Source organism: Trachurus trachurus (genome assembly GCF_905171665.1).
Source record: "Trachurus trachurus genome assembly, chromosome: 24".
Lineage (NCBI taxonomy): Eukaryota > Metazoa > Chordata > Actinopteri > Carangiformes > Carangidae > Trachurus > Trachurus trachurus.
The window spans coordinates 5,974,418-6,002,071 of NC_139910.1; the positions used below are offsets into that span (position 1 = coordinate 5,974,418).

Below are 27,654 nucleotides of genomic sequence, written 5' to 3' on the forward strand. Positions count from 1 at the left end.
GGTGTGTTTGGTCGCCGTGCCGACCGCACCCTAGTACTCTACTACTCAACAGGAAGGAAGTGGACAAAGGTCAAAGGGCACGGACGGACAGTAGCGAGAGAGAGAGTGAAACTAAATCTGAACACAGACACCGTTTTATTTATTTATAGCCTGAATTCAATTGAGAAAAAAAGACTGAGACGTTTTCAGAGAAGTTCATCCACAGGCCACAGAACAAAGGATTAAGTTTCTGGTTCAGCTGCAGGAATGTCGGGATTAGAAATCTGACAGATTAGATTTTTATTCTCAATGCGACGTGTGTGTGAGTTTGTTTGTTTGCAGCTGTGTTATTTTTGTTTTGTCAGAAATCCAGATAAAGTTTGTGATTAGACTCAATAACTCAGAGGAGAGGAGCGTTTATAGTTCAGTCCAGTCGTCATAACAGTTTAAATCCCACAGATGTTGTTTGATCTGAATGAAGAAACAAAACAGACAAACTCCAAGTGTTAATAATCTATAAATAAATGTCGTCTGTGTGAGAATTAAGATCCAGTTACTGATGTTTTTATTTCCTCTCCTCTTGTTGGTACAAGCTATTTTTAGAACGGCGGAGCAGAGCCGTGAGCTGCTCAGAGCTACGCTACGGAGGCTAATGGGATTTCTTGGTTTCCCTCATCAAACTCATCAAATACACAATCCAACAACTCCACAACGCTCTGGTGGACAAGTTGTGACCTGCACATTCACCACGCTATGAGATAATAACAGAACGTTACGAGACAGAGTTGTTTTAGAGGTAAATACAGAGACTGCTTGATGAAAAACTGTCCCTGAAGGCAACACGTCGCATCAGCGGTTTTGCATGAATTTACCTCTAAAACAACTCTGTCTGGTAACGTTGTGTTATTATCTCATAGCGTGGTGAATGTGCAGGTCACAACTTGTCCACCAGAGCGTTTTGGAGTTGTTGGATTGTGTATTTGATGAGGAAAACCAAAAAAATCCCCTGAGCCTCCATAGTGTAGCTCTGAGCAGCTCGCGGCTCTGCTCCGCCGTTCTAAAAACAGCCTGCACCGACAATTAAAGGTAACAAACCTACTGCTATGACTATAGGGATTATGGCAATGGGCCAATTTGCCAAAATGTTGAACTATCCCTTTAAGTGTATAATTCACTTTTATAATGAGACTTATTATTGTGACAGAAGCTGTTTGACCTCTGATCCAGTAGCTGTTGCAGTAAACGGAGGATCTGAGTTCTGCTGGGACAAACAGAAATGGACTCGACCTGTTTATTCCAACGTGTTAAAGCTATCAGTAAGCGATCCGGTGGTTTTGGCTAACTTCTTGTCAGCCGATGGAGTTAGCAGTCCCCGCCCTCGTCCCTACACCACCACATTCAGGCGCATCCCTTGGCTGCACACACAGAGAGGACCGCCCCTTTATGCCGTTCTCTCTCCTCATTGGATAAAGGTTGTAGGATACAAGGAAAGTTTTCTCCTCGGCTTACAGCAGAGCAGAGTGACTGACAGACCCGTGTTTCAGACCAAACACTCTATGTAAGTGATTGCTGTCGGAAGATATAACTATTAAAGACTTATGTTAACCAGTGTTGGGAATGTTACTTTTAAAAAGTAATTAGTTATAGTTACTAATTACTTCTCCCAAAAAGTAACTGAGTTAGTAACTCCACTACTTCACTATAATAGTAACTAGTTACCAGGGAAAGTAACTATTGCGTTACTTTTTCTTTCTTTTTTTTAAGTTTAAATATGTCGAAGAATTTGGATTTTTTTTCTCTCATTTTTAAATTGTATTTTATTGTTTTCATATATTTCACTGATCGCAATTATGGAATGCGAGTGTGTGTTTTATTGAAAGCGAGGCTGGTGTGCCTATGAAAATAGGTTACAGTGGGTTTTTTAAGTGCTGTGGCTACAAGCAAATCTCATATTGTCTCTGTACAAAGACAACAAAGACCTTTTTAAATGTGAAAACAGCGGAGACCTATTCAAGATTTGCGTTTAATAACAGGCGAAACATCGAAATTAATTTATTCATGGCCACATTAAGTGAAATTATTAACTTTACCGATTATCCATCTGATTATCTGTCCTGCTGCGAGCGCACAACAGGGTATCTGCGGATCCTTAAAAAGTCTTAAATTCATGTATCTAAAATTAAGGCCTTAAAAAGTATTAAATTTATTAGAAAATTCTAAGATGGCCTTAAATATATAAAAATATGTATGCACTTAAACTTTTATATGAAATAACAGGGTATGCTGTATGGTTTAACTTATATCTAGGTTGCTTCTTATATCTAGGTTGCTTCTTTGTTGTGTATATTGTCTAGACATTGTAGGATATATTTTGTCATATATTTTCCTCCTTGTATCCTATTTATTTTCTATTTTCTCTGGAGCGACCTGGCAGAATAATTTCCTTCGGGATGAATAAAGTTTTATCTAATCTAATCTAATCTAATCTATGCGCGCGGGGTCTTAAAAAGTCTAAAATGTGAAAATCTAAATTTTAGGTCTTAAAATGTCTTAAATTTGTTGAATTATTGTGTTCAAGTCTTAAATAATTTTAGACAGGTCTTACATTTTCTTATGCCCACCATGGGCGAGCATTTCACTCGCATTTGCCCCTAAAAAAAACAAACGTGTGAACCGGAAAAATCACAAAAAGAAAGAGCACACGATTGGTCAAAAACTACAAATCCCACAATTATCTGGCCTCAACAATAACAGTAGTTAGTGTAAGTAAGGGAGAGTGGAGCTGTAGGTGAAAAGAGGAAACAACGCCACGTCTGGTCCTGTTCTATGTTGTTCGTTCACACCGTCACCGTTTATTCGTTACGTCCGCGGTGTAAAAGGCCGTGACGCAAAGACGCGATTAGGCGCGAGACGCGATTAGGCGCGAGACGCGGTAGACGCGACTTTTTTTTTTTTTTGCGACGCTACACCCGATTCTTTTATGGCGACGGGACCTTCGCGTCTTCGTCCTTTTCATCGTGTTTGGCGGGAAGACCCGCAAGGGGCTTCCCGCCAAACACGAGGAACGCTTTTTTTTCGCTCGAGTTTATACGCGCGACCAAACGCGAGATACGCGAGAAATGCGATTTATCGCTCGTTTTGACTTTGTGTAAATTCGCGTCTTCACGAGCCCGCCCATTTTCACTACAACAACAACATTTCTGCTCTCACCAACCATGGTTGAGGTCACAACGCTGCTGTAGCTGCTCTGGAAGAGTTCCAGCTGATGAGCTACAGAGACTTTAGAGTCAAGGAGGAGCAGAGCGTCGCTGTGTCGGACTGTTTGGATTTAATGAAGAAGCTGCACAGAGTCAGGTGAGCAGAAGCTCAGGACAAACACTTCGCTCCGGGACATAATGTAGCTATACCTCACATGTTCTTGTCTTTTACCTCAGGGAGATTAAAGTAGTGTCTGTTTCCACTTTCCCTCCGATCTCGGCAGCTTCCCTCTGCTAGTCTGTGTGTGTGAGGCTAAACTGCGTGCGTGTGTGGTTTGTGTACAAACTGAACACTGCCTCTGATTGGCTTAGCATGAAACCTTACTCTGCCTCAACCAATCATCTTCACTTATGCGGTTGTCTCGTCCCTCCCTCCTCCCCCCTCCCCTCACCAAAGGAGAGGAGGAAAAAACAACAACAGTTTAGCAGCTTCTGTGTCTGAGATGAGATGAGCCAAGTCGGAGGACAACGGCTTCACTGAGTAGTTTGTAACGCGCCTCATTTAATTGTCGGTAACGGTAACGGCGTTGTAACGGTGGAAATAGTAATTAGTTAGATTACTCGTTACTGAAAAAGATAACGCCGTTAGTAACGCCGTTTATTCCCATCACTGATGTTAACACAAATATTCAGCTTACTTCTGCTTTAAGTGTATAATTCACTTTTATAATGACACTTGTTGCAGTAAAAGGAGGATCTGACTGGACGGTGAAACACAAAGACGACCTGTAACCTCCTCACTCTGAGTTCTGCTGCGACAAACAGAAATGGACCCGACCTGTTTATTCCTACGTGTTAATGGCGGTGGGGGGGGGGGTATTAACTGTGGTCGGATCAGAGTTCATGAAAACATTATGATGACATTACGATCGGAGGTGAGTGATCCTGGTCCTGGACTGGGCCGCTCAGTTTAGACAGTAACCCAAGACAGAACAAACCCACAGGCTAAAAATAACAACAGTCGACAGTGGAGGAGCTAGTGCTGCTGCTGTGGAACGGTGGGGTATGAGGGGGGCAGTAGGGAGGGGTGGGGGTATGTGGATGGACAGCTGGGGCAACAGACAGAGCAACAACAACGAGGGCAAAAGAACAGAGAGAAAAGACGAGTTGAGAGAGAGAAACGGTCGTAAAGAGAGTGAGAAGAACCGATGAGCTTCACGCTGAGCTTCAAGCCGCCGCCGACAGCAACAGGAGCAGGAGGAGCAGGAACAGGAGGAGGAGGAGGAGGAGGTGCCGTCACCATGGAGAAGCTGGAGAAGCAGCTGATCTGCCCCGTGTGTCTGGAGACCTTCTCCAAGCCCGTGGTCATCCTGCCCTGTCAGCACAACCTCTGCAGGAAGTGCGCCAGCGACGTCTTCCAGGTGAGAAAAGGGTTAAAAGGGTTAGTAGTGTAGAAGTGTCAGAGATGACGTCATCAGAGACTGAAGCTGAAGTAATTTCTTTACTCTGGTGACGTCATCAGGACCTGAGCCTCAGTTTGACCTTTGACCTCCTGTTGTCGTCAAAACAAACCTCGGCTGCTCCTCAGAAATAAAACAGTTTCTCTCTTCTTCATCCTCTTCCTCCTCTTTCTCCTCCTCCTCTTCAACTTCTTTCTTCTCCCCCTCCTCCATTTCATCATCTCCTCTTTCTCTTCTCCTCCTCTACTTCCTCCTCTCTCTCCCCCTCCTTCTCTTTCTCTTCTTCCTCCTCGACCTCCCCCTCCTCCTCCTCTTCCTCCTTCTCTTTCTATTCTGCTCTTCTTCCTCCTCTCTCTTCCCCTCCTCCTTCTCTTCTTCCTCTTCCTCCTTCTCTTAGTATTCTGCTCCTCTTCCTCCTCCTCTTCCACTTCTCTTTCTCTTCTCCTCCTCCTCTCCCTCCTCCTCCTCTTTCTCCTTCTTTTCCTCCTCCTCTCCTCTTCATTCCCCTTCTCTTTCTCTTCTTCTCCTCTTCCTCATCCCCCTATTATTCTTCCTCTTCCTCCTCTTCTTCCCCTTCCTCATCTGCTTCCTCCTCTTTCTCTTCTTCCTCCTCTTCTCCTCCTCATCCTCCTCCTCTTCCTTTTCCTCCTCCTCTTCTTCTCTCTCCTCCTCCTCTTTCTCCTTCCCCCCTCTTCCTCCTCCTCTCCATTTATAAATATTTACATTTATATTTTTTTAGCAGTCCAAGTGTGCATGGCATGTGTGAATGTGTTTGTTTGTATGTAATGCTGCTGTAGCCCTGCGAATTTCCCCATCGTGGGATGGATAAAGGCATACTTTACTTTACTTTACTTCCTCTCCTCCTCCTCCTCCTCCTCTTCTCCTCCTCCTCCTCCTCCTCTTCCTCCTCCTCCTCCTCCTCTCTCTCCTCCCCCTCCTCTTCCTCCTCCTCCTCCTCTTCCTCCTCCTCCTCCTCCTCCTCCTCCTCCTCCTCCTCCTCCAGGCAGCCAACCCCCTGTCTCAGACCCGTGGCTCCTCCTCCCTCTCCGCCGGCGGCGGCGGTCGTTTCCGTTGTCCGTCCTGTCGTCATGACGTCGTGTTGGACCGACACGGCGTCTACGGGCTCCAGAGGAACCTGCTGGTGGAGAACATCATCGACGTCTACAGGCAGCAGGAGGCCTCACGGTCAGAGAGAGAGTGTGTCTCTGTGTGTGTGTGGGGAGGACCTTTAAAGGGATAGTTCACCCAAAATTCAAATTGCACTCATTATCTACTCACCCTCATGTCGACTAAGGGCTGGGAGAAGTTTCAGAGTCCTCCGTGGCTTCTCTGAGTTGCAGCACTGCATGTCCATATGACGGTAGCGAACGGAGCTCACTTTTCTTCGTCCAAAAAGACACACCAAAAAACATCCAAATACCTCCATGCTGCTCGTCTGTAATGTCCCTCTTGTATTGAAGCCCCAACATGAGAAATTGTTCCAAAAAAAATTAAATAATTCTCTGTTTTAAGCTTGTTTGTAGCGGAAGCTCCCAGCATTCCTCTTCCTGGTCCGTCCAAATCTCGCGCGATAATAAATAACATCTTAAAGGGATACTTCAGCCCAAATCGATAATTCACCAATCATCTACTCTCCGTCGTGCCAAGGAAGGGTTCGGAGAACTTTCAGAGTCATCAAAACGCTTTAGGAGTTCCAGGGGGGGTCCAGCTGGCAACGGGTTTTCATATAATGGCGGCGGATAGAGTTCACTTTTGAATCGTCCAAAACACACACTATGAAACATCCAGATACCTCCATACTGCTCGTCTGTACTGACCCAAGTGTCCTGAAGCCGCCACATGGAAAAGTTGTTGGGAAAAAAATAGTTTGATCTCTGTTTTTATCCTTGTTGGAGCAGTAGCTCCCAGTGGCTGCACGAGATTTGCTGCGAGTTGTTCTTCCGTGTTTACATCCATGGTTTACCCCTGTTCAAGTTTGTTTAAAAACAAAAAAACAAAAAAAACATCCAATGACGAACGAACATCTCGCACAAACATCAACAGCCACTGGGAGCTACTGCTACAACAAGGATAAAAACAGAGATCAAATTCATTTTTTCTGAACAACTTTTTCATGTGGTGGCTTCAGGACACTTGGGTCAAAAGTGAACTCTATCCGCCACCATTATATGAAATCCCGTTGCCAGCCGGACCCCCCCTGGAACTCCTAAAGAGTTTTGATGACTCTGAAAGTTCTCCGAACCCTTCCTTGGCATGACGGTGAGTAGATGATTGGTGAATTATAGATTTTGGGTGAAGTATCCCTTTAAATGAGCTGAAATCTCCTCAGATGGAGTTAGTTCAGGTCTTTGACATGAAAACATTCACAGATGTAGTGAGAATAGTTTTAATGTTCAATATCTCAAAATAAGAAACAAGATGAAGAAATAAACTTGATCTGATGATTAACAATCTGAGTTGTAGAAATATAGTAAGTAACGCTTTATAATAACTACATAACGTTAAGATAAATATTTATTCGTGATTATAAATCATTCTTCCTATACTGATACTAATCATTACATAATTTAAAAACACAGTCTAAATGTTTAACCTATTTATAAGTAAACATCTATTAACTCACTCACTGATCATTAGTTTACGTCTCAATAATTGTGCAACATAAATGTTCATCTAAATATTTCAGGAATAATTAACTGGTACTTAATAAATGATCTAATGAAGCACTGACGTCTTATAAATAACTGATTCATTATTGATCGAACACTTGATTTATAAATGTTGAATCCAGCTCATTAAATATGAAAATACAACATAAATATTATTAATCCAGAGTTAAACATTTATAACTGTGTTTATAATTTACACAAAAAGAATGATTCATAATGCTTCATCATAGTGTGTAGTTAGTATTTAATGTTTTCAGTAACATGAATGAAAGTAGTGTAGTAGTGAGGTGAAGTTGTAATGATGAGTGTGGACCAGCAGAGAGCAGCGTTGTGTTGTGTTGTGTTCACAGTTTATTTCCTGTCTCTGATTTTCTTTCTTTTCTTTTCTTTTTTTTATTCAATACAAAACATTACAACTTTATTGTAACTTGTAACACAGCACATTCGCAGCTCTAAATAGATCAGGAGGTCACATGACGCGACGTCACAGCTGCACACGGAAACATTTTAATCCTGTTTGTTTGGAGACACATGAAGTGGGAAAGGTGTCGTTAAGTTGTGTTAAGTTATTCTGTGTTGCACATGTGACAAATACAGATTCAAACTAAAACAAAACAGTAAACATCCTGTTAGAAGCTGAGGTTGATTAACGTATTAAAGGGATAGTTCACCCAAAATTCTAATTTCACTCATTATCTACTCACCCTCATGTGGACTAAGGGCTGGGAGAAGTTTCAGAGTCCTCCGTGGCTTCTCTGAGTTACAGGGGGTCTCGGCGTAGCAGTGCATGTCCATATAACGGTTGCAAATGGATACCAACTGTCTTCGTAACAAAAAGACACACCAAAAAACATCCAAATACCTCCATGCTGCTCGTATGTAATGTCCGTCTTGTATTGAAGACCCGAAATGCGAAATTGTTCCGAAAAAAATTAAATAAGTCTATTTCAAGCTTGTTTGTAGCGGAAGCTCCTCTTCCCGGTTCGTCCAAATCTCGCGAGAGTCTTTTTGTTACGAAGACAGTTGGTATCCATTTGCAACCGTTGTATGGACATGCACTGCTACGCCGAGACCCCCTGTAACTCAGAGAAGCCACGGAGGACTCTGAAACTTCTCCCAGCCCTTAGTCGACATGAGGGTGAGTAGATAATGAGTGAAATTTGAATTTTGGGTGAACTATCCCTTTAAATTCAAAGCTTCATGTTGAAGCCTCTTCTCTTCCTCTCTCTGTGTTTTACACGTGAACTCATTCATTCACTGCTCTGATGTTTCAGTCGTCGTGAGTGTGAACTTGTCACTTTGTCTCCACAACAGACTCTCGGTGACTCAGCGACGAGGAGACGAGCGAAAAGTCGTCGACGTCGTCGTTCGTTATCCGTTATGAAATAGACGAGGAGTTCGTTTTCTTTTCGCAGCTTCTTTTGTAACTTCGTTCTCGTCGTTTCTCATCATTTTTTCATGTGTGGTGGGAAAAAAAAATCTCATGACTTAATCATCACATTGGTCAGAGACACCGACGTCACAGGACAAAAGGCCGTTTTCCTCCTGAGTCAAGGAAGGAAGGAAGGAAGGAAGGAAGGATGAAGGGAAGGAAGGAAGGACAAAGGGAAAGATGGGAGGAAAGAATGAAGGGGAAAAGGAAGGAATAGTAGATGGAGGGAGGGAACAGATTGGGGGAAATTGGGGGAAAAAGGAAGGAAGAAGGGAGGGAGGGAGGGAAAAATGATTGTGGAAAGAAGGAAGGAAAGAAAGATGGAGCAAAGGAAGAACGGAATGAAGGGAGGAAAGAAGGAAGAGAAAAAGGAAGGAAAGAAAGATGAGCGAGGGAACAGATTCATTCAAGGAAGGAAGAAGGGAAAAAAGGAAGAGAAAAAGGAAGGAAAGAAAGATGAGGGAGGGAACAGATCAGGTCAATTGGATCGAAAGAGGAAGGAAGAAGGACGAAGGGAAAGAAGGAAGGAAGGAAGGAAGAAAGGGAAAAGGATTGTGGAAAGAAGGAAGGAAGGAAGGATGGAGGGAAGGAAGGAAGGATGGAAGGAAGGAAGAAAGGGAAAAGGATTGTGGAAAGAAGGAAGGAAGGATGGAGGGAAGGAAGGAAGGAAGGGAAAAGGATTGTGGAAAGGAAGGATGGAGGGAAGGGAGGGAGGGAGGGAGGGAGGGAGGGAAAAAAGATTGTGGAAAGAAGGAAGGAAAGAAAGATGGAGCGAGGGAACAGATTCATTCCAGGGAGGAAAGAAGGATTAGGGAGGGAACAGATCAGGTCAATTGGATCAAAAGAGAAAGGAAGGATGACGGGAAGGAAGGAAGGAAAGAAGGAAGGATGGATGGAGGAAGGGAACAGATTGGGTCAATTTGACCCCAGAAGGACAACAGGAGGGTTAAATTTGGACTCTTTGCTTTGTCAGGATGCCTACACACACACACACACTTTCCCAGCATGCACCAGGGTGTGTGTGTGTGTTCACTTGGCCGGACGCTTCTGCAGAGAAACCGACCCAACAGTGGATTTATATTTACGACGCCCTTCAGAGGAAACGAACGGCCGCTGACACACACACTCTCTCTGTTTCCCCGGTGGCAGAAAAAAACACAACAGACGTTTTAAACGAGCCAAACTCTTTCTGCGTCGATCCTCCATCATCATCATCATCATCATCGTCGTCGTCACGGTTACCGGCTGACGTCAACCACGACAGAAACGACACCGATAACAGAAGTAAACTAAGCTGCTTCAACAATGGAGACGCTGCTGCCAAGTCTCAGTCCACTCGTGTTTGGAGATGAGATTAAAAAGCAGCCAAGGTTTTTTTAACGTCTTTATTGAAGCACAATGTCGATGGAGAATTAAACTGATGGAAAAACTGGACTCAACTCTTGTTCTTATAGAGGAAGAATAAACCTCCTCTGAAGTTTATTCCTCATTAATCACCGGGTTTTGACTCGACTAGATGCTGAATGTGGGTCAGTGACACAGCGAACACCGTGAATGTTAATTATAATATTGTTAATCATAGTTTTGGTTCAGTCGCACATGTTGCCAGAGAAGAACAACGAAAAGAAAAAGAGGAAAGTTTAATGATGTTTAAAGATTCATATTTTCCGCTTCTTCTGTCTTTTATTTTGAAGTTTTGATCCATAAGGAAAGTCACAACAGGTCGGTGTCAGCCTGATTGGCTGACTGTTTTCTGAATGATCCAATAAAAAAACAGAGCAGATTTCAGAATAAAACACTCAGAAAAACCAAATCCTGCAAGTTGTTGGATGAATGGTGGGTCCAGGTGGGCGGGGCTTTGTTGTGACATCACAAAGTGACAGGAAGTCCTGACGGCTGGTTTCAAGGCTCAGTTTCTGAATACAGGCTGTGTGCATTTCTCTGTGGACTGAGGCTTTGATACTTTCACAGTATTAATATAGAACCTAGAGCTGCTTTATAATCACACTACACATGGACATCTACCTTTATACTGTATGAAGCTTTAATACAAACATCTACCTTTATACTGTATGGAGCTTTAACACAAACATCTACCTTTATACTGTATGGAGCTTAAATACAAACATCTACCTTTATACTGTATGGAGCTTTAACACAAACATCTACCTTTATTTTGAAGGAGCTTTAACACAAACATCTACCTTTATTTTGAAGCAGCTTTAACACAAACATCTACCTTTGTGTCTCCTCAGACTGGTGAACATGAAGCCTGAGCAGCAGCAGCAGCAGCAGCAGAAGTTGATGTGTGAGGAGCACGAAGACGAGAAGATCAACATCTACTGTCTGTCGTGTCAGACGCCGACCTGCTCCATGTGCAAAGTGTTTGGACGACACAAAGACTGTGACGTGGCTCCGCTCAGCAGCGTCTACACCACGCAGAAGGTAAAGAATCAACATTGGCAGCTTCTCACTCGGCGCAACAGACGTCTCATTACTCAGAATAACCCTCCTGGTTTATGACTGAGAGAGGGAGAGTCAGAGGAGCTGGAAGGGAAACGATCCAGAGATGGAGACGGTGGAGATGACAAAGAGTCTAAACTATCATCTAAAATATTTATCTTCCATATTTCTACTTCCTGTTTCTATTTGCATCTTTTTCTGTCTGGATGATGCTTGCTTCATTTCATTATTATTTATTCCACGCATGGACATTTTCAATTCATACATTACTGACAAAATTATAACACATTATAATTTACACATCCCATGCATGGAAAGAAGCAGGATGAAGAAAACTTATTTTCCCTGCCCCTTAATCAATTCATTTTGAAATTGGAACTAGATCGTCTGTCTAGTTACTTATAAATAACACCTAAAAAAGAAAAAGGGAAAACACAAGCAGCTCAATTTTGGCCAATGTCCCAATAAAAATAAAATAATATCTTAGATTTTAGATACATTTTCTAGGTAAATAATCAAAGAAAGCATAACAAGAGCAACGACCTGCACATTTCATATGAACTTATCATTTTTTCTTTGTACCTTTTCTGCTCATTGATGCAAACATTGACGCGTACATAACAAATAAGGTCAGTTGCAGTGATACTACAGTTTTTTTTTTGTTTGTTTTTTTATTTCTTTTTATTAAAGCAGAAGTAAGTGATATATTTGTGTTAATATAAGTCTTAAATAGTTATATCTTTCGACAGCAATCACTTACATAGAGTGTTTGGACGGAAACACGGGTCTGTCAGTCCCTCTGCTCTGCTCTGAGCCGAGGAGAAAACATTTATCGTATCCTACAGTTTTTATCCAATGAGGAGAGAGAACGGCATGCAGGGCTGTGTGTGCAGCCAAGGGACGCCGTGAATGTGGTGACGTAGGGACGAGGACTGTTATGGTGCGTTCAAGGAAACTCGTAACTCGTATTTTTCTGACCTGTGAAGTCGTACCAGTTCGATCTGGTACGAGTTCACGGGTCAGAAGTTACGAGTGGCCGTTATAGTGACTTTCACAGGTAAAACAGGTCGGAAAAACACGAGTGTGTTGCCTGAAACGCTACAAAGTCGTAAGTTGTGACTTGAAGCTGTAATTTACGGTTTCAAAAGCCTGCCTGGAACGCAGCATTAGCCAAAACGACCGGATCGCTTACTTCTGCTTTAAGGTTCAATAAGGGCACATATTGTCCTTTACATATGGTTTCCACAGAACCATGCATTTTTCTGTAGCATAGGCTACTCAACAGTTATGAATAAACATAACAAAGCAACCGTAACAGCTTACAAACATACACAAACACATAAGAGGGATATTGAAGCTCAGTCCAGAGGGATCCACAGCATCAAAAACTGGTTGCCATACCTTTGTAAAACCCTCCAAGTTGTCCAAAGGGATAATACTCACTACAGTTTGTTTTAATGCAGAAACAGATATCACAACTTGGTGTTTGTGGACGCACAAAGTCGCACAAAGACAAAGTGCAGCAGTTTAGTGATGCAGGCGGCGGCGGCAGCAGCAGGAGGAAGAGGAAGAGGAAGAGGAGTGTCCAGCATGTTACTGAGCGGTGGCTTTGTTGACATTTCAGTGTCACTCGCTCCGTCTCCGTCTGTGAATCTGTCTCATCTGAAATTCAGACGAGGACGAGGAGGAAAGTTGTTGACGCTTCGTCTTCCTGCAAAGTTTGATTTAACCAACAAAAGTCACAAGAGGTTTCATCATTTCATCCAGATGTGATGTGGGTGTTTTGTTGCACAGACGACACTTACTCATCATACGACAGTGAGTCTGTGAAAACGTGTGTGTGTGTGTGTGTGTGTGTGTGTGTGTGTGTGTGTGTGTGTGTGTGTGTGTGTGTGTGTGTGTGTGTGTGTGTGTGTGTGTGTGTTGTTCTGTGTGTGTGTTGTTCTGTGAGTGTGTGTGAACAGCTGGTGACTCATGTTGTTGGAGCTTCAGGTGGCGACTGAGTTACTGATGAGAACAGACTGACTCTGTTTAACAAGAAGAAAAGTTTGGAAACTTTTCATTCACATCTGGATCCACAGAGAGATACAGATGTTAATTATTATATTATTTTATATTTCAGTGGCAATTATTCCACTGAGGAACATTTTGGTTTTGGACACTTAATTGAACAAAATAAGACATTTTAAGACTTCATCTTTAATCTTTTTTTCTTTTCTTTCTTTTTTTTGGCCATTTTCATTGATAAAATTAACTAATCTGCAGATTATTCGATGATAATCAGATAGTTTTCTAAATTATTATTAGAGTTATTGTCAATGTGAAACATTTAAGCAGCTTATTCGTGGTCTGAAGGACTTAAAACAGCAGAATCAAGAGTCTGATGTGATATTTGGTGGTTTTGATGGCGCCCCCTTGTGGCGTCTACTAGTACCACTAAGGTCAGCCATCACTGCTGTGTTCAACTTTCCTGTCACTCTCTCATTGTTTCTGTCAAATCAACGGTCAACACATTAAGACGCCTCCAGTTCATTTGAGTTAATTTAAGTCAGTGTCTGAACTACAGTATCTCTTGTTTACAGGCCGATCTGAGCGACGGCATCGCCAACCTGGTCGCCAGAAACGACCACATCCAGGCCGTCATCACTCAGATGGAAGAAATATGTCACACTGTGGAGGTAACACACACACACAAAAGACTAAAATGCAAAAATGCACGATATGTAAACCTCTGTTTTCCGGTGGAGATTGGAAAAAATAAAACAGATTTGGACTTAAACTCTAAAATCACTCTATGATAGGGTATTAAAGCAGAAGTAAGTGATCCAGTGGTTTTGGCTAACTTCTTGTCAGCCGATGGAGTTAGCAGTCCCCGCCCTCGTCCCTACGTCACCACATTCACGCGCATCCTTTGGCTGCACACACAGAGAGGACCGCCCCTTTATGCCGTTCTCTCTCCTCATTGGATAGGGGTTGTAGGATACAAGGAAAGTTTTCTCCTCAGCTTACAGCAGAGCAGAGTGACTGAGAGACCCGTGTTTCGGTCCAAACACTCTATGTAAGTGATTGCTGTCGGAAGATATAACTATTTAAGACTTATATTAACACAAAAATATCGCTTACTTCTGCTTTAATATCTATCTCAATAATATAACTTCCTCCTTATCAATGAAATCACTCTTGACTCTCTGTGACTATGTGAATCTTGTGTCTTGGCGTCAGGACAACGGTCAGCAGCAGAGGCAGCGGCTGGTCGACCACTTCGGCGGCCTGGTGGCCATCTTGGAGGAGAGGAAGCAGGACCTGGTCGGTCTGATCTCCAGGCAACAGGACGAGAAGCTGAAACACGTTCGATCCCTCATCTGCCGCCACAACGACCAGCTGGAGGCCGCGGTGGCGCTGGTGGAGTCGGCCATCCAGTCGATGGACGAGCCGCACATGCCTCTGTTCATACAGGTGAGTCTCACCTCAGGTCTGACGGACAATAATAGAAATTCATGCTCTGTCTCAATTTGAATACTTCCATACTTACAGTAGGCTACACTAAGTATTTTGAGCATGTAAGTGCGTCTCAAATGACAAGTATGTCAAAACACAGTGTACTGTAAGAACCCGGATGGTTCACTCATAACGGTTGTTGTAATAGTTGAGTGTGGAATGATGGACACTTCCCACCCTCAATGATCGCCGTCTTGGCTACGTAGCAGAATATATGTAAATCAACATACCAGTATAAAATAATATAAAAATATTAAACAAACTGACCCAAATTTAAATTTCCTAATTTCCGAAGAAAACACTGAACAGTTGCGAGATTAGTTCCCAGTAAGTGCACAACGACAGTATTCGACTTGAGACAACGCTAACCATCGAAATTCGCGCACTACAGAAATAAGTAGGCCTACATAGTGTAGCTACTTAGTATACTACATGACAGTGTACTCATGGCTATAGAAATAGAACTGTCCAATCAGATCATCAGCCTCTAGTTTCTGAAAATCAATCAATTAATAAACTTGAGGACTGACAGAAATCAATCAGCAAGTGTTAGCAAGATTTTCTGTGGCTACATAGCTAACGTTAGCATCAACAGCGGTTTATTTACCAGTCTAGAAGAAATGTTGCAAATTTAGCATCTAGAGTAGAGTAGAGTAGAGAATACTTTATTCATCCCTAGCAGGGAAATTCAAATTAGTCCAGTAGCTCACACAACAATGACACCATAATCAAACTGAATTCATTTACTAATCAGAAGTGGTCTCCAATGGCGACAGAACAGTTAACTCTTGTGTTGCTGCTAGTTAGCATGCTAACCAGCTAGCTCCAATTTTCCGATACCGAGTCGCTGTAGCTTCCAATCTGCCCTGAAGAAGTAGTTTATGATCTTTTGTATTGTAAACACAACAATGGCTGAAGTTCATAGTGAAACTGATGAGTAAACAACTTCTAACGCTAATGGGTGTTGGCTACGTAGCAACAATGCTAACGAATGTTGGCTATAGCAACCGGGCGCATGACGTCCGTCCGACTACCCATTTCTCCGACCATACATTCTTTATTTTTGCGTCCATTAGTCCGACCTCCCATTTCTCCGACTTAAGTAGCCCTAACCCTTAACCTTACCCTAAACCTAACCTTAACACTGTAGAATGGGTAGTCGGAGAAATGAGCCGTCGGACTTATGGGCAGTCGGACTGATGTATGCCCCCCATAGCAACCGCTAAACCTCTATAGAGCTCCTTTACAAATAAAGATGACATCTCTAATGTTAAGATTTGCTGGTTTCTTTTTGTTGAGTAGAGAAATTGTATTTTCTTACATTTTTACAGACTACAGGAAGACTTCTTTAAAAAAAATACATATAACTAAAAGCTAATTGAGGCCGAGGACGTTGCAGCGGTGCAGCAGCTCAGTGTTGTTAAACTGAATCAAGGGCTAAATGTTTATATCAGTCACACTTTCTTTGTTTAGCAATACATTAAAAGATAAAATAAAACAAGATAAAATAGAAACTTTATACTCAAAAACTTGGATTAGTTGGTTTTACATTTTCAGCTGTTCACATAGCCTAAAATATGAGCGTCCTGTTGTGTTTTATTGTGACAAACACAAGTGAGAGTTTGTTTATGTGTTGTTTTGTGGGTTTATTTTATCCAGTTTTTATTTTGCAATCTTCCGTTTTATGATGCAATTTGAGAATCAAGTCAAACCTGAGAGAGTTGAATCTTTAGTTTGACGATCTGACCTCGGATCAGTTCCACCATCTTTACGGCTCATGCCACGAGTCTGCGTCAGTGTGTGTGTGTGTGTGTGTGTGTAAGCCTCAGGTGTCAATGTTTCATTCTTCCAGAGCAGGTGTTAGAGAAGATAGATTCAGAGGTGAGCAGGTAGTAAACAGTGCGAGGCTTTTCTGGCAGCTGCAGTGTTTCTTTAAATCACGTTTGTATTTTACACGCTGACGTTTCTGACAAATGTTGTTGGCACCATGTGATTAACTCTCTCTCTCTCTCTCCTCTCTCGTTCACAGAGCGCCCAAGTCATCCTGGAGAAGTAAGTCCAGTTCAGTTTCTGTGTTGAAGCTCTGATTCTACATCTTTAACATCATTTCATTGTTCCTTACTCTTCAGAAACAGCTAATTAATTAGTTAGTTCAGTGTTATTTAACCTTGGGGTTGGGACCCCACAATCTTAAACAAATGTAGTCTATACTTTCACTTTCTTGAATATAAATCGAATTAAAATAAAATGCAGCATATAAAAATATCTTGATTGACTGCCGCGAGCACGTGATTGCGGGGTCGCCCGAAATTTGTGATGTCAAAATGGGGTAACGAGCCAAAAAATGTTGGGAACCACTGAGTTAGTTACAAGACACATTTCATTTTGATTTGATCCATTCATAGTATACAGTACATTCTTCACATGGTTGCACATATTTTCATAATCACATTATCACCATGAATGAAAGGGAGCAGGATGAAGAAAACTTATAATACCTGCCCCTCTCTGTTGTTATAATTACATTGGCTTACTTCAACACCAATATTATACTCTATATTCAAAATATAAAGATGATGAAACATAGTAGTGATAAGAAAACAAACAAAATAGCAGCGAACATCACAATCACAGTACATACAGAAGAAGGTTTTACAAATTCAGATTCACACAATAAACTAATCAAAAAAATAAATTATGCTCTCTATATCCTAAGATCTTCATTATAATTTAGCCATTTATTTAGTATCAATAATCTAACGATGTCATATAGAATAATGTATCAGAGTAACAACTGAACTTGAATCATTACTGTAAATGTAATAAAACACCATCCAGCTCACATATGGAAACACCGACAGATTTGTGTTCAGCTATGAGTTTTTCTAAATTTAAAAACCTAAACTATTAAATATCCCAAAAAATTAAATATGATATTGAAAAATTATCTGTTTCTTTGAGACGGGAGAAATCAAATGAAGCGAAGACATATCTAACACCTATAACAGATAGGCTGAAAAACATTTTTTTCCCCCAAGCCACCAGACTATTAAACAAATCAACCCAACAATAAATCCAAATGGACAATGGACTCTGGCCTTTTTAACTTCCCTTTAATTCTTTTAAACTTTTTAGGTTTTAGTATCGTAATTTATTTATTGTCTCTTTTTATTTATTATGCATATTGTGGAGCGTCCACCCAACCCAAGCTTCTCACAATGTATGTACTCGTACATCTATCTGACAATAAAACATCTTGAATCTTGAAAATCTTGAGATAAATAAAATCCAGACTGGACCAGAACGATAACTAGTTCCTGTCATTCAGCAATTACCATTAAACCTCTGGTCAGTGAACGTCTCATCGGTCTGTCGTTGTGTGTATTGGCCTGTGTGTGTGTGTGTGTGTGTGTGTGTGTGTGTGTGTGTGTGTGTGCCAGACATTTAGTCACTTCCTATACATTATGCAGACGTTGATCCACTCGTTGCCAAGAGATCGAGGAAAAAAAAAAAGCCAAACGAATCCTGTGGCGTCACCGAGCGTCCTCACGGGAACGACCGGAGAGCAGAGAGTGTGTTTGGTTTGTTGATGGATGGAGCAGCTGAGGAAGAAGTTTACTGATTAAATATTTATCAGTGAATCTACTGACAGGTCACAGGACGCATCCGACTCCTCAGCCGGCTGATTGGTCTGAATGATGATGATTTGTAGGACAAACAAACAAACAAAAAGGTGATTAACAAAATAAACAGTGGTTTTGGTGACGTAAGGACACATTAATCTTAATTTTGTGTTTTGAATTCATGTTCTGTAAAATTTCAGGTATTGAATCTCCTACTCTCTCTCCTCTTTGTCTGGGATTCATGTTTTCATACCTTGTTAAAGGGGAATTGCTGTTTTTTTTTAACAATCTGAACCTTATTTATCATAAAATACGATCATTTACTCACCCAGATAACTTTGGTGTCATTACAAGTCGTTCTGATGAAATTAGCTCCAGCCGAGAGCCGCGTATATCCGTATAATGGAGTCTACAGGGCAGCAGAATGCAGCCTCTAAATAACACATTATCTGCAGAGAAACTCGTTCATTTCACCAATATTTAGTTCTGATAGGCTAGTGCTATTCCCCTCTGAGTCCGGGGTTAGCTGTTATCAACATCCGGGGTCTGTAGGTTGACCTACTGACCTCTGACCTGGATGATGTCATCTCTGAGCGCCGCCCGGCTCATTCTGATAATAATCATTCTGCTTCGGCATTCAGGTCCATTTTTAGAGCAACTAGCCGGAGCTTTAGTGAGTCCAGGTTGAGGAGAGGAAGCCTGTGGAAGCTGAACTTCATCCAGCTGCTCATTTTGTTCTGACAAGTCGGAAACACGTAGAAACGAACCGTAGCATTAGCAGTAGCAACAAATAATCCAGGTCAGAGGTCAGTAGGTCAACCTACAGACCCCGGACATTGATAACAGCTAACCCCGGACTCAGAGGGGAATAGCACTAGCCTATCAGAACTAAATATTGGTGAAATGAATGAGTTTTGTGGCGGATAATGTGCTAATTTCGTCGGAACGACTTGTAATGACACTAAAGTTATCTTTTTTTTTTTTTGGTTAATATTTTTATTAGGAGGTAAGGCACAATTCAAACAGAAACCAATGTTATAATTACATTGAGTATCACAACACATCTGCATCAGAATTGAAAATGTAAACATATTGATACAGTAGAAATACTGTGCATCATGAAGAATGAAGAGCAAGACATACATTCTGCCTCCTAGGAGGTTTTCTTATTTTGTATTTGTGGCCCAACAGGAACATGACCGGGCGACAAACAAACAATGTACAAATAAAAAAATAATAATAATAATAATAATAATAATAAATAAATAACTGAGGATTCTTGTATGTGATGAGTGAATAAGTGTTTAAGCTACAGGGTGTAAACAAAAATACAAGGGAAGCCAAAATACAGGAGAGAAAAAATAAATAAATAAATAAAATATATAAAATAAAATAAACAAATAAATAATAATAATGATAAAGATAAGAAGAAAGAGAAAGAAAGGAGGTTGGGGTCCATCAATCAGGAGGCATAGCCTGAAGAGAGCGAAAGAATGTTAAAAAGGGAAGCCACTTGTTATAAAATTTATCAGAGTTACCTTTCACTGAATATCTGATCTTCTCCAGCTTTAGAAAAGACATGGTGTCATTGAGCCACTGAGTGCTAGATGGAGCTTTAGTTGACTTCCAGTGAAGAAGAAGCTGGCGTCTTGCCAGTAAGGAAGTAAAGGCTAAAATATCTAATTGGTTAGAGGTAAACCGGTTGTGGTCTTCTGGGAGCCCGAATATGGCGACATGGGGAGAGACTTTTATGGTCATTGAAAATATTTTTGACATGGTATCAAAATAATTCTGCCAGAAACGAGAAAGTGACGAACAAGAGTAAAACATATGAGTTAAGTTGCAAGATGAAGCATGGCATTTGTCGCAATTGTCGGTGGTACTGGGATAGATTTGTGACAGTCGAGTTTTGGAATAATGGACTCTAAACAATACTTTAAACTGTATAAGTGTGAGACGAGCGCAGGCTGAGCTAGTGTAAATTTTCTTAAGAGCAGTGTCCCACCAGTCATCTCCCAGATGTAGACCCAGTTCTTGTTCCCAATTAGTCTTGACTTTGGTAACTGGTGAGCAATCAAAAGACAGAATTTCATTATAAACTTTAGAGATGAGTGACTTCTGAAGTGGATCGTGGGTTAGAAGCTCCTCCCACTGTAGACTTGGTGGTAAAGAGGGAAAAACTGGAAATAAAGCATTAGCACAGTGTCTAACTTGAAAGTAACGAAAGAGATGAGAGGGTGGGAGATTAAATTCTCCTGAGAGATCTGAAAAGCTGCGAAAAATACCATCCTTGTAAAGATCTTTAAAACATTTCAGGCCCTTATTATGCCATGCAAAAAAGGATGAATCTGTAAATGCAGGTTTAAATAAATGATTTCTCAATAAAGGAGCCAAGGTAGATGCTGACTTAAATTTGAAGTGCCTTCTGAATTGATACCAAATTTTAAGTGTGGAGCGAACCACTTGGTTATTTGTAAAGCCAGAGGGGTTGGATGGAATAGAAGAGGTAAGTAAAGCAGTTAGGGAGGATGAAACACATGACTGCGCCTCTAGATCACACCATGGCAGATCCACTGATTTGAACCAAAATGAAATCTTGTGGATATGTGCTGCCCAATAATACAATTGAAAATTTGGAAGTGACAATCCACCATTGAATTTACATCTCTGAAGTGTGGATTTGCGGATCCTGGGTGCCTTTCCACACCATAGGAAGTGAGAAATAGTTTGATCAATTGTTTTAAAGAACTGCTTTGGGAGGAAAAGTGGGAGACAGTGAAACAAAAATAGAAATTTGGGCAAAATGTTCATTTTGACTGCATTAATTCTTCCGATTAATGAGAGAGGTAAGCTTCCCCATCTTTGGAGGTCAGATTTAATTTTAGACATTAAAGGCAGGAAATTAGCAGAAAAAAGAGAGTTTAGCGTTCTGGTTACATTGATCCCTAGATACTTAAAGCCAGACAAGCTAAATTTAAAAGGAATATCAGACTGTTTGAGCTGTGATGCTGAAGCATTGACAGGGTAGCATTCAGTTTTAGAGATATTTACTTTGTAGCCTGAAAATGATCCAAATCTCTGAAAAGTAGATAAAATTGTTGGGATGGAAAGAACAGGATCCGAAACATACAGCAATAAATCATCAGCATAAAGAGACAACTTAAATTCTGTGCCCAATCGTGAAATTCCAGTAAAAATAGAAGAGGACCTCAGAAAGATTGACAAGGGCTCTATAGCTAGTGCAAACAGTAGGGGAGATAGAGGACACCCCTGCCTGGTGCCACGGGCTAGAGTGAAAAAACCGGATTGAATGTTATTGGTGGAGATGCTAGCTTGTGGAGATGTATAGAGGAGACGTATCCACGAAATGAACACATTTCCCAGCCCAAATTTCTTTAGTACAGTGAATAAATAGTCCCATTCAACCCTGTCGAATGCTTTTTCAGCGTCAACCGAGATCACTACTTCAGGTGTTACTGTGTTAGTTTTAGAGTAGATAATATTTAGGAGAGTACGGACATTAAAGAACAGCTGCCGCCCCTTAACAAATCCAGTCTGCTCAGGTGAAACAATAGTTGGTACAATATTTTCTAGGCGATAGGCCAAAGCTTTCGCAAGGATTTTAGCATCCACATTTATTAAAGAGAGAGGTCTGTAGGAGCTGCAGAGAACCGGATCCTTATCTTTTTTTAAGAGGAGACTTATGGAGGCTTGTCTTAAAGTAGGAGGGAGAGTACCATGTTGTAGCGATTCCTTATATACAGCATGCAATAATGGGGACAGTTTATCCTGAAATTTTTTAAAAAACTCAACTGGGAATCCGTCCGGGCCAGGAGCTTTGTTATTTTGCATGTTTCTCATAGCAAGAATAATTTCTTCTACCGTTAACGGCGAGTCAAGTTCTTTAGCAGAATCTGGGTTTATCACAGGGAAATTGAGGTTATCTAGGAATGAGTTCATTTCAGTAGTGTCGGGTGGAGATTCAGACTTATATAAAGAGGAATAGAATGAGTGAAAAACAGAATTAATGGTGGTGGGATCTCTATGCAATATGCCTGAAGAATCTTTTACCTGGGGAATCATACGTGAGGCTGCCTGGCGACGTAGCTGATGAGCTAGAAGCCGGCTTGCCTTATCACCATGTTCATAATATGTGGCACGTGATCGTAAGAGAAGTCGCTCTGCATCATTAGTGGTGATAAAATCAAATTCAGTCTGCAGCTCAACACGTTGTTTAAGTAAACTGGGAGAGGGGCAGGTAGCAAGTTGTTGGTCTAATTTAGTGATATTAATAGAGAGTTCTTGCAATTTGGCTTTACGGGACTTGTTCAAATGGGCAGAGTACGAGATTATTTGTCCCCGTAGGTATGCTTTTAACGATTCCCAGAGCAGTGAGCATGAGACTGGGTCCGTGTCATTTTTATTTATAGCGATAAAATCATCAATTTTAGCTGCAATGAATTTATTAAACTTATCATCTGAAAGAAGTAATGTATTGAACCTCCAAGGTGTTGGGTACCGGGGTTGTGATGAAAACTGAATGTCTAAAGAAAGAGGAGCATGGTCAGAAATAACAATAGGGTGGTAATTAACAGTAAGTACATTGGGAATTAGTTTAGAATCAATAAAATAATAATCAATCCGAGAGAAAGACTGATGCATCTTTGAAAAGAAGGAATATTCCTTGGTGTTAGGGTTGTAAAATCTCCAAGGATCAATGCAACCATTTTTGGACATGAAATCAGAAAGAGACCTCGACATTAATGATGGGGTCAGAGTTCGCGGGTTAGAGCGATCTAAATTGGGATTGATTACACAATTCATGTCCCCACCAATTATAAGGAGATTGTTATTCAATGAGGGAAGACATTCAAAAAGCTTATTCATAAAATGCGGGTCATCAAAATTGGGGGCATATATGTTAACTAATAAAATGGGAACATGGAATAATGTACCTGAAACAATTAAGTATCTGCCATTTTTGTCTGATATAACCTTAGAAGCTGAGAACTGAATTGACTTACCAATTAAAATAGCAACCCCCCTGGCTTTAGAATTGAAATTTGAGTGAAATACCTCAGAAACCCAAGGACATTTAAGTCTGACCTGGTCTTTGGTGCGCATGTGGGTTTCCTGTAGAAACACTAGATCAGCTTTAAGACGCTTCAAATGTGCAAGTATCCTAGATCTCTTAATTGGACTCCCCATGCCTTTAATATTCCAGCTCAAAAATCTCACAGAAGACCCAATATGTGGGATAGCAGAAGTACTAGGATTTGAGGCCATTTTTTAAGTTCTTAGACATAGAAATAAACTGAATGTGGACCCCCAAAGGTAACAAAAGAGGAATAAAGAGAGAGAAAAAAGAGAGGAAGGAAAAAGAAAAGAAAAAAAGACACAAAAACACTTGTAGAACACAGCCCCCACCCCCCACCCTCCCACCCACCCCGTAGCACTTACCATGACCCCATCCCCAAACGATGGAGAACCCAGTGCTAACTCCACAAGGAGTTGGATCCCTAAAACAAATGCTTACGGCTTTAAGACCAATAGTAACAGTCAGGCTTCGGTTTGAGCTCCTGCAAACCTAGCAACATTTGGTAAACAAGGCACTATTCAAGTCCAAGTTAAACTGAAAACCACTGATGAGTGAGAAAAGAAAGGGGGAAAAAAAGAAAACGGGACACAGCCCGTGAAGACGTGAAACACGTCCATATGAATTGAAAAAATAGTTACTGTCAATATTAATTGTGAAGAGTCACTACATCAGTGTTGTGTACGTTATCTTATTTCCCTTACGCGTCCAGCGACCTGATGAATGCACTGGCTTCTTCTGGCGATTTAAACTCCTTCTCTGCGCCGTTGTGTGTAACCCGGAGGCGCGCCGGGTAGAGCAGCCCAAAACGTATCCCCGGTATATCACGGAGCTGGCGCCGGACATCATTAAAGGCGGCTCGGGCACGAGCCGTCCTCGGAGTGTGGTCGGGGAAGATAGAGAAGCTCATGTCTCCAATCTTGATCCGTTGCTGAGCCCTGGCTCGGCGCAGTATGTCTACACAGTCCACATGATAGTGTAGACGAGCAACTATGGGGCGGGGGCGCTCACCAGGTTTCGGCTTCGGCTGGAGAGTGCGATGAGCGCGGTCAACGAGAGGCTCCTTCTCGAGCTTCAGTGCCTCCTTGAGCAGAGAGGAAATAGCCATAGCAGTAGAAGAGGTGGAAAAATCCTCAGGTATTCCCACCAACCGTATATTATTGCGCCGAGATCTCGCCTCCAAATCCTCGCATTTATTGTCCAATCTTGTCAGCTCTGTTGACAGATGCTCCACTTTAGCTTGTAAGGTAGTGATGTCGTCAGTGCAGGAGGAAAGCGATGTTTCCATTTCTCCAACGGTGCCCTTCAGAGCGCACACCTCAGACTGGATGTTTGTAATACTGTCAGATAACTCCGACTTCACTGCCCGTAGCTCAGTCTTGATGTTTGACAAATTCTCGGTCAAGGCCGCTTGAAGCTCGGTTTTGAAAATAGCCGCCATCTCAACGCGGAGTGACGAGAGCAGCTCGGCCTTAAAGTCGGGGCGAGGGGGGGTGCCGCCGCCGCCCGCGGCTGCGTTTGAGCAGGAGGGGGAGCCACTTCGAGGCGGGGTTGCAGCGGGCGGGGTAGGCCGCGGTGGTTGTGTAGCTGGTTTGGCTTTTGGAGGCATTTTGATCGAAAAGAAGTCGGCGTTGAGTTGAGATTATGGTGGTGGGGGAAACACACACCGAAAAAAGACGGGAAAAGGATACAAAAGTGTGCCTAAGATAGAATTTGCGAAAGTTGCTGCAGGAGCTCAGAGAGGCACGTCCTACTCCATTAGTCGCTACACCGGAAGTCGACACTAAAGTTATCTGGGTGAGTAAGGGGCTGTGTCCACCAGACGCGTTTTCAGCGCTCTGGGCGTCTATTTTACATTCAAACCCTATTGAGTTGGGCGCTCACAGCGCTCAGCGTCCTCGGCGGTAAAACGCCCTCGGCGCTTGCTTCTTTTTGTCGCGGCGCTCAGAGCGCTTCGAGTTGAAATCTGTTCAACTTTTAGAACAGCGCCGCGCTCGTCAATGTCACTTTTCCCCGCACTGACCAATCAGAATCAAGAAGGGGAGGGACTTACGTTACCGACAGCAACACAACCGGAGACGTGGCTCGGTTTATATCCTGACCCACTTGTACTGAAGGTAGGCCGACCTCAGGGTCCATGTCAAAAGCTGCTGCTAATGCTGTTGTGTATTTCTGACACTCGTTGTAGTGTTTACATTAAACAAGGCCAGAACACGGAAGTGTCAGAGGACTCGTTTTGTAACCTAGCAACAGCGGCATTCTGACGAGGGAGAGAGAGAGCGCTAAGCGCTGGGAAAGCAGCGCTGAGAGCGCTGTCAGAGCTGAAAGCGCGTCTGGTGGACACAGCCCCTAAATGATTGTATTTTATGCTAGAAATAAGGTCCAGATTGTAAAAAAAATGGCAATTCCCCTTTAAACAGATGTAATAAGATATAAACTTTTACAGCTTTAACACTTGAGTCTTATTTTGCAACATTGTGTCTTTTGTCTTGATTGTTGTTGTGGACAGGATGGCGGTGATGGCGAGAGCCTCGAACATGGAGCGTCCAGAGCTCGGTTATCAGAGCATGAGCCACTTCGCCATCGACACCGACGACCTCGCTGACATGTTGAGGAACATCGACTTCTGCTCAGGTGCAAACAAGTAAAGTTTGAAATTATCAACAGATCAGTTTTACAGACTGGAGTTTTCTCCTTTTGATTTAATCGTCTTTTTTTTTTTGGGTTATGTGTGTGGATAAAATGGAAAAGACGGTGTGTTGATAAAACATCAGGTGTAATTCAGCTAAAAGTATAAAACATGTTTGAATGTACAAGAATTGGATTAAAATAAAAACTCCTGATCTACCAATAAACCACACGATTTATAAAACATTGCATCGTCACATCGAGACAGGCAGATATGTCGGCACAGCAGAAGACGATAGGATTTGTAATTTATGTGACATCCAAGAGGTGGAGAATGAAATTCATTTTGTGTTCTATTGTCCTTTCTATGACTCTATAAGGCAAAACATGTTCAGTAAAGTAGATCCAAATAACGAATTTGTGTGGTTAGACGATGCTGAGAAGCTAAAACTTATTTTTCATTTGAATTATTTGCATTTTCTTTATTTCTTGAAAAGGCTTGGGCAATGAGATGAAGAGCGATATATAGTTGAGTACTGAAAGTAATCTGAATTTATGTCACACCTGTGTGGCAGGTAACACCAACAGGAAGGACTGTCTAGTTTTTGTTTTTTGTATTTGTTATTGTGTCTTGTAATCTCGTATGGGATGGGCCAGGGTGGTGGCATGACACAAAAATAAAATATTCATTCATTCATTCATTCATTCATTCATTCATTCATTCATTCATTCATATAAAAGGTTTAAACAAGCACCTTGGCTTCACAAAGACCCTCAGAAACAAGAAGCTCACTTTGCCTATAAATATGTACGTGTGTGTGTGTGCATTAATATGTGTTCTGGTATTAATACTTTGCAAGGACAATGACATATTATGGGACATTATATTTAGGTCCTAACAAGGAAACTAAATTCTGCAGCTGGTTCGTGTGTTTGTGTTTTCAGGAGTGGGAGATGATGGAGAGGAGGATCCTGAAGAAGCAGCGGATGAGTCGGACCTGGACTTTGGCTCCAGATTTTAAAACCAGAGCAGGTAACCGATGTAGTTTTAAACAACTTTAAAGTAAATTTGGATGTTTTTAAAAGTTAGAAATCCGAGTAAAGACAAGTTGGGACCAGTAGAAGATGTTTGCTGCAGTTCTGGGGTCACTCTGGTGGTGACAAGTATTGATGAATTGATCAGGGTTTCTCTCAGGCAGGGTGTTGTGGTTTGTTTGATTTTTGGTTTTGAAAGCGTCACATTAGTTATTCAGCCTCCAGAGGAGCTGAGGTTTTACAGGAGAACAGCAGCGACTCGCTCTCCTCTAAACGGTCACAACTTAGACTACACAGTCGTTTTTATTTTATTTAGATGCATAGATCAAGACATGGAGAGTTAAAGTTTTGAATTTTAGTCCTGAAATCCACCTTTTCTGTTAATTTCAGGTGTAATTAGCATCGTTAGCTATGCAGTCTACACCCAGGTGTAAATTGATTGCACGTGTTCACAACAGCTAAAAAAATAATATTTTTAGCTACTGATTTTTATTGGCTACAGACACCTGGATGTTCATCTTTGCTGCAAATAGCTTCGCTGGCTACAGACACCTGATGCAAATAGCATCTAAATA

At 41.7% G+C, this 27,654-nt stretch overlaps 1 protein-coding gene across 1 annotated transcript; it reads left to right on the forward strand.

Annotated features, from left to right (window-relative positions):
• Positions 1 to 4,459: 4,459 nt before the first annotated feature.
• Positions 4,460 to 27,066, forward strand: trim54 (tripartite motif containing 54; the record flags this gene model as incomplete). Its single annotated transcript, XM_084000212.1, has 8 exons — positions 4,460 to 4,597; positions 5,640 to 5,821; positions 10,993 to 11,182; positions 13,783 to 13,878; positions 14,423 to 14,656; positions 16,728 to 16,750; positions 25,926 to 26,050; positions 26,990 to 27,066. Exons 1-8 carry the CDS (start codon positions 4,478 to 4,480, stop codon positions 27,064 to 27,066), a joined length of 1,047 nt encoding a protein of 348 aa, XP_083856338.1. The 5' UTR covers positions 4,460 to 4,477.
• Positions 27,067 to 27,654: the final 588 nt, after the last annotated feature.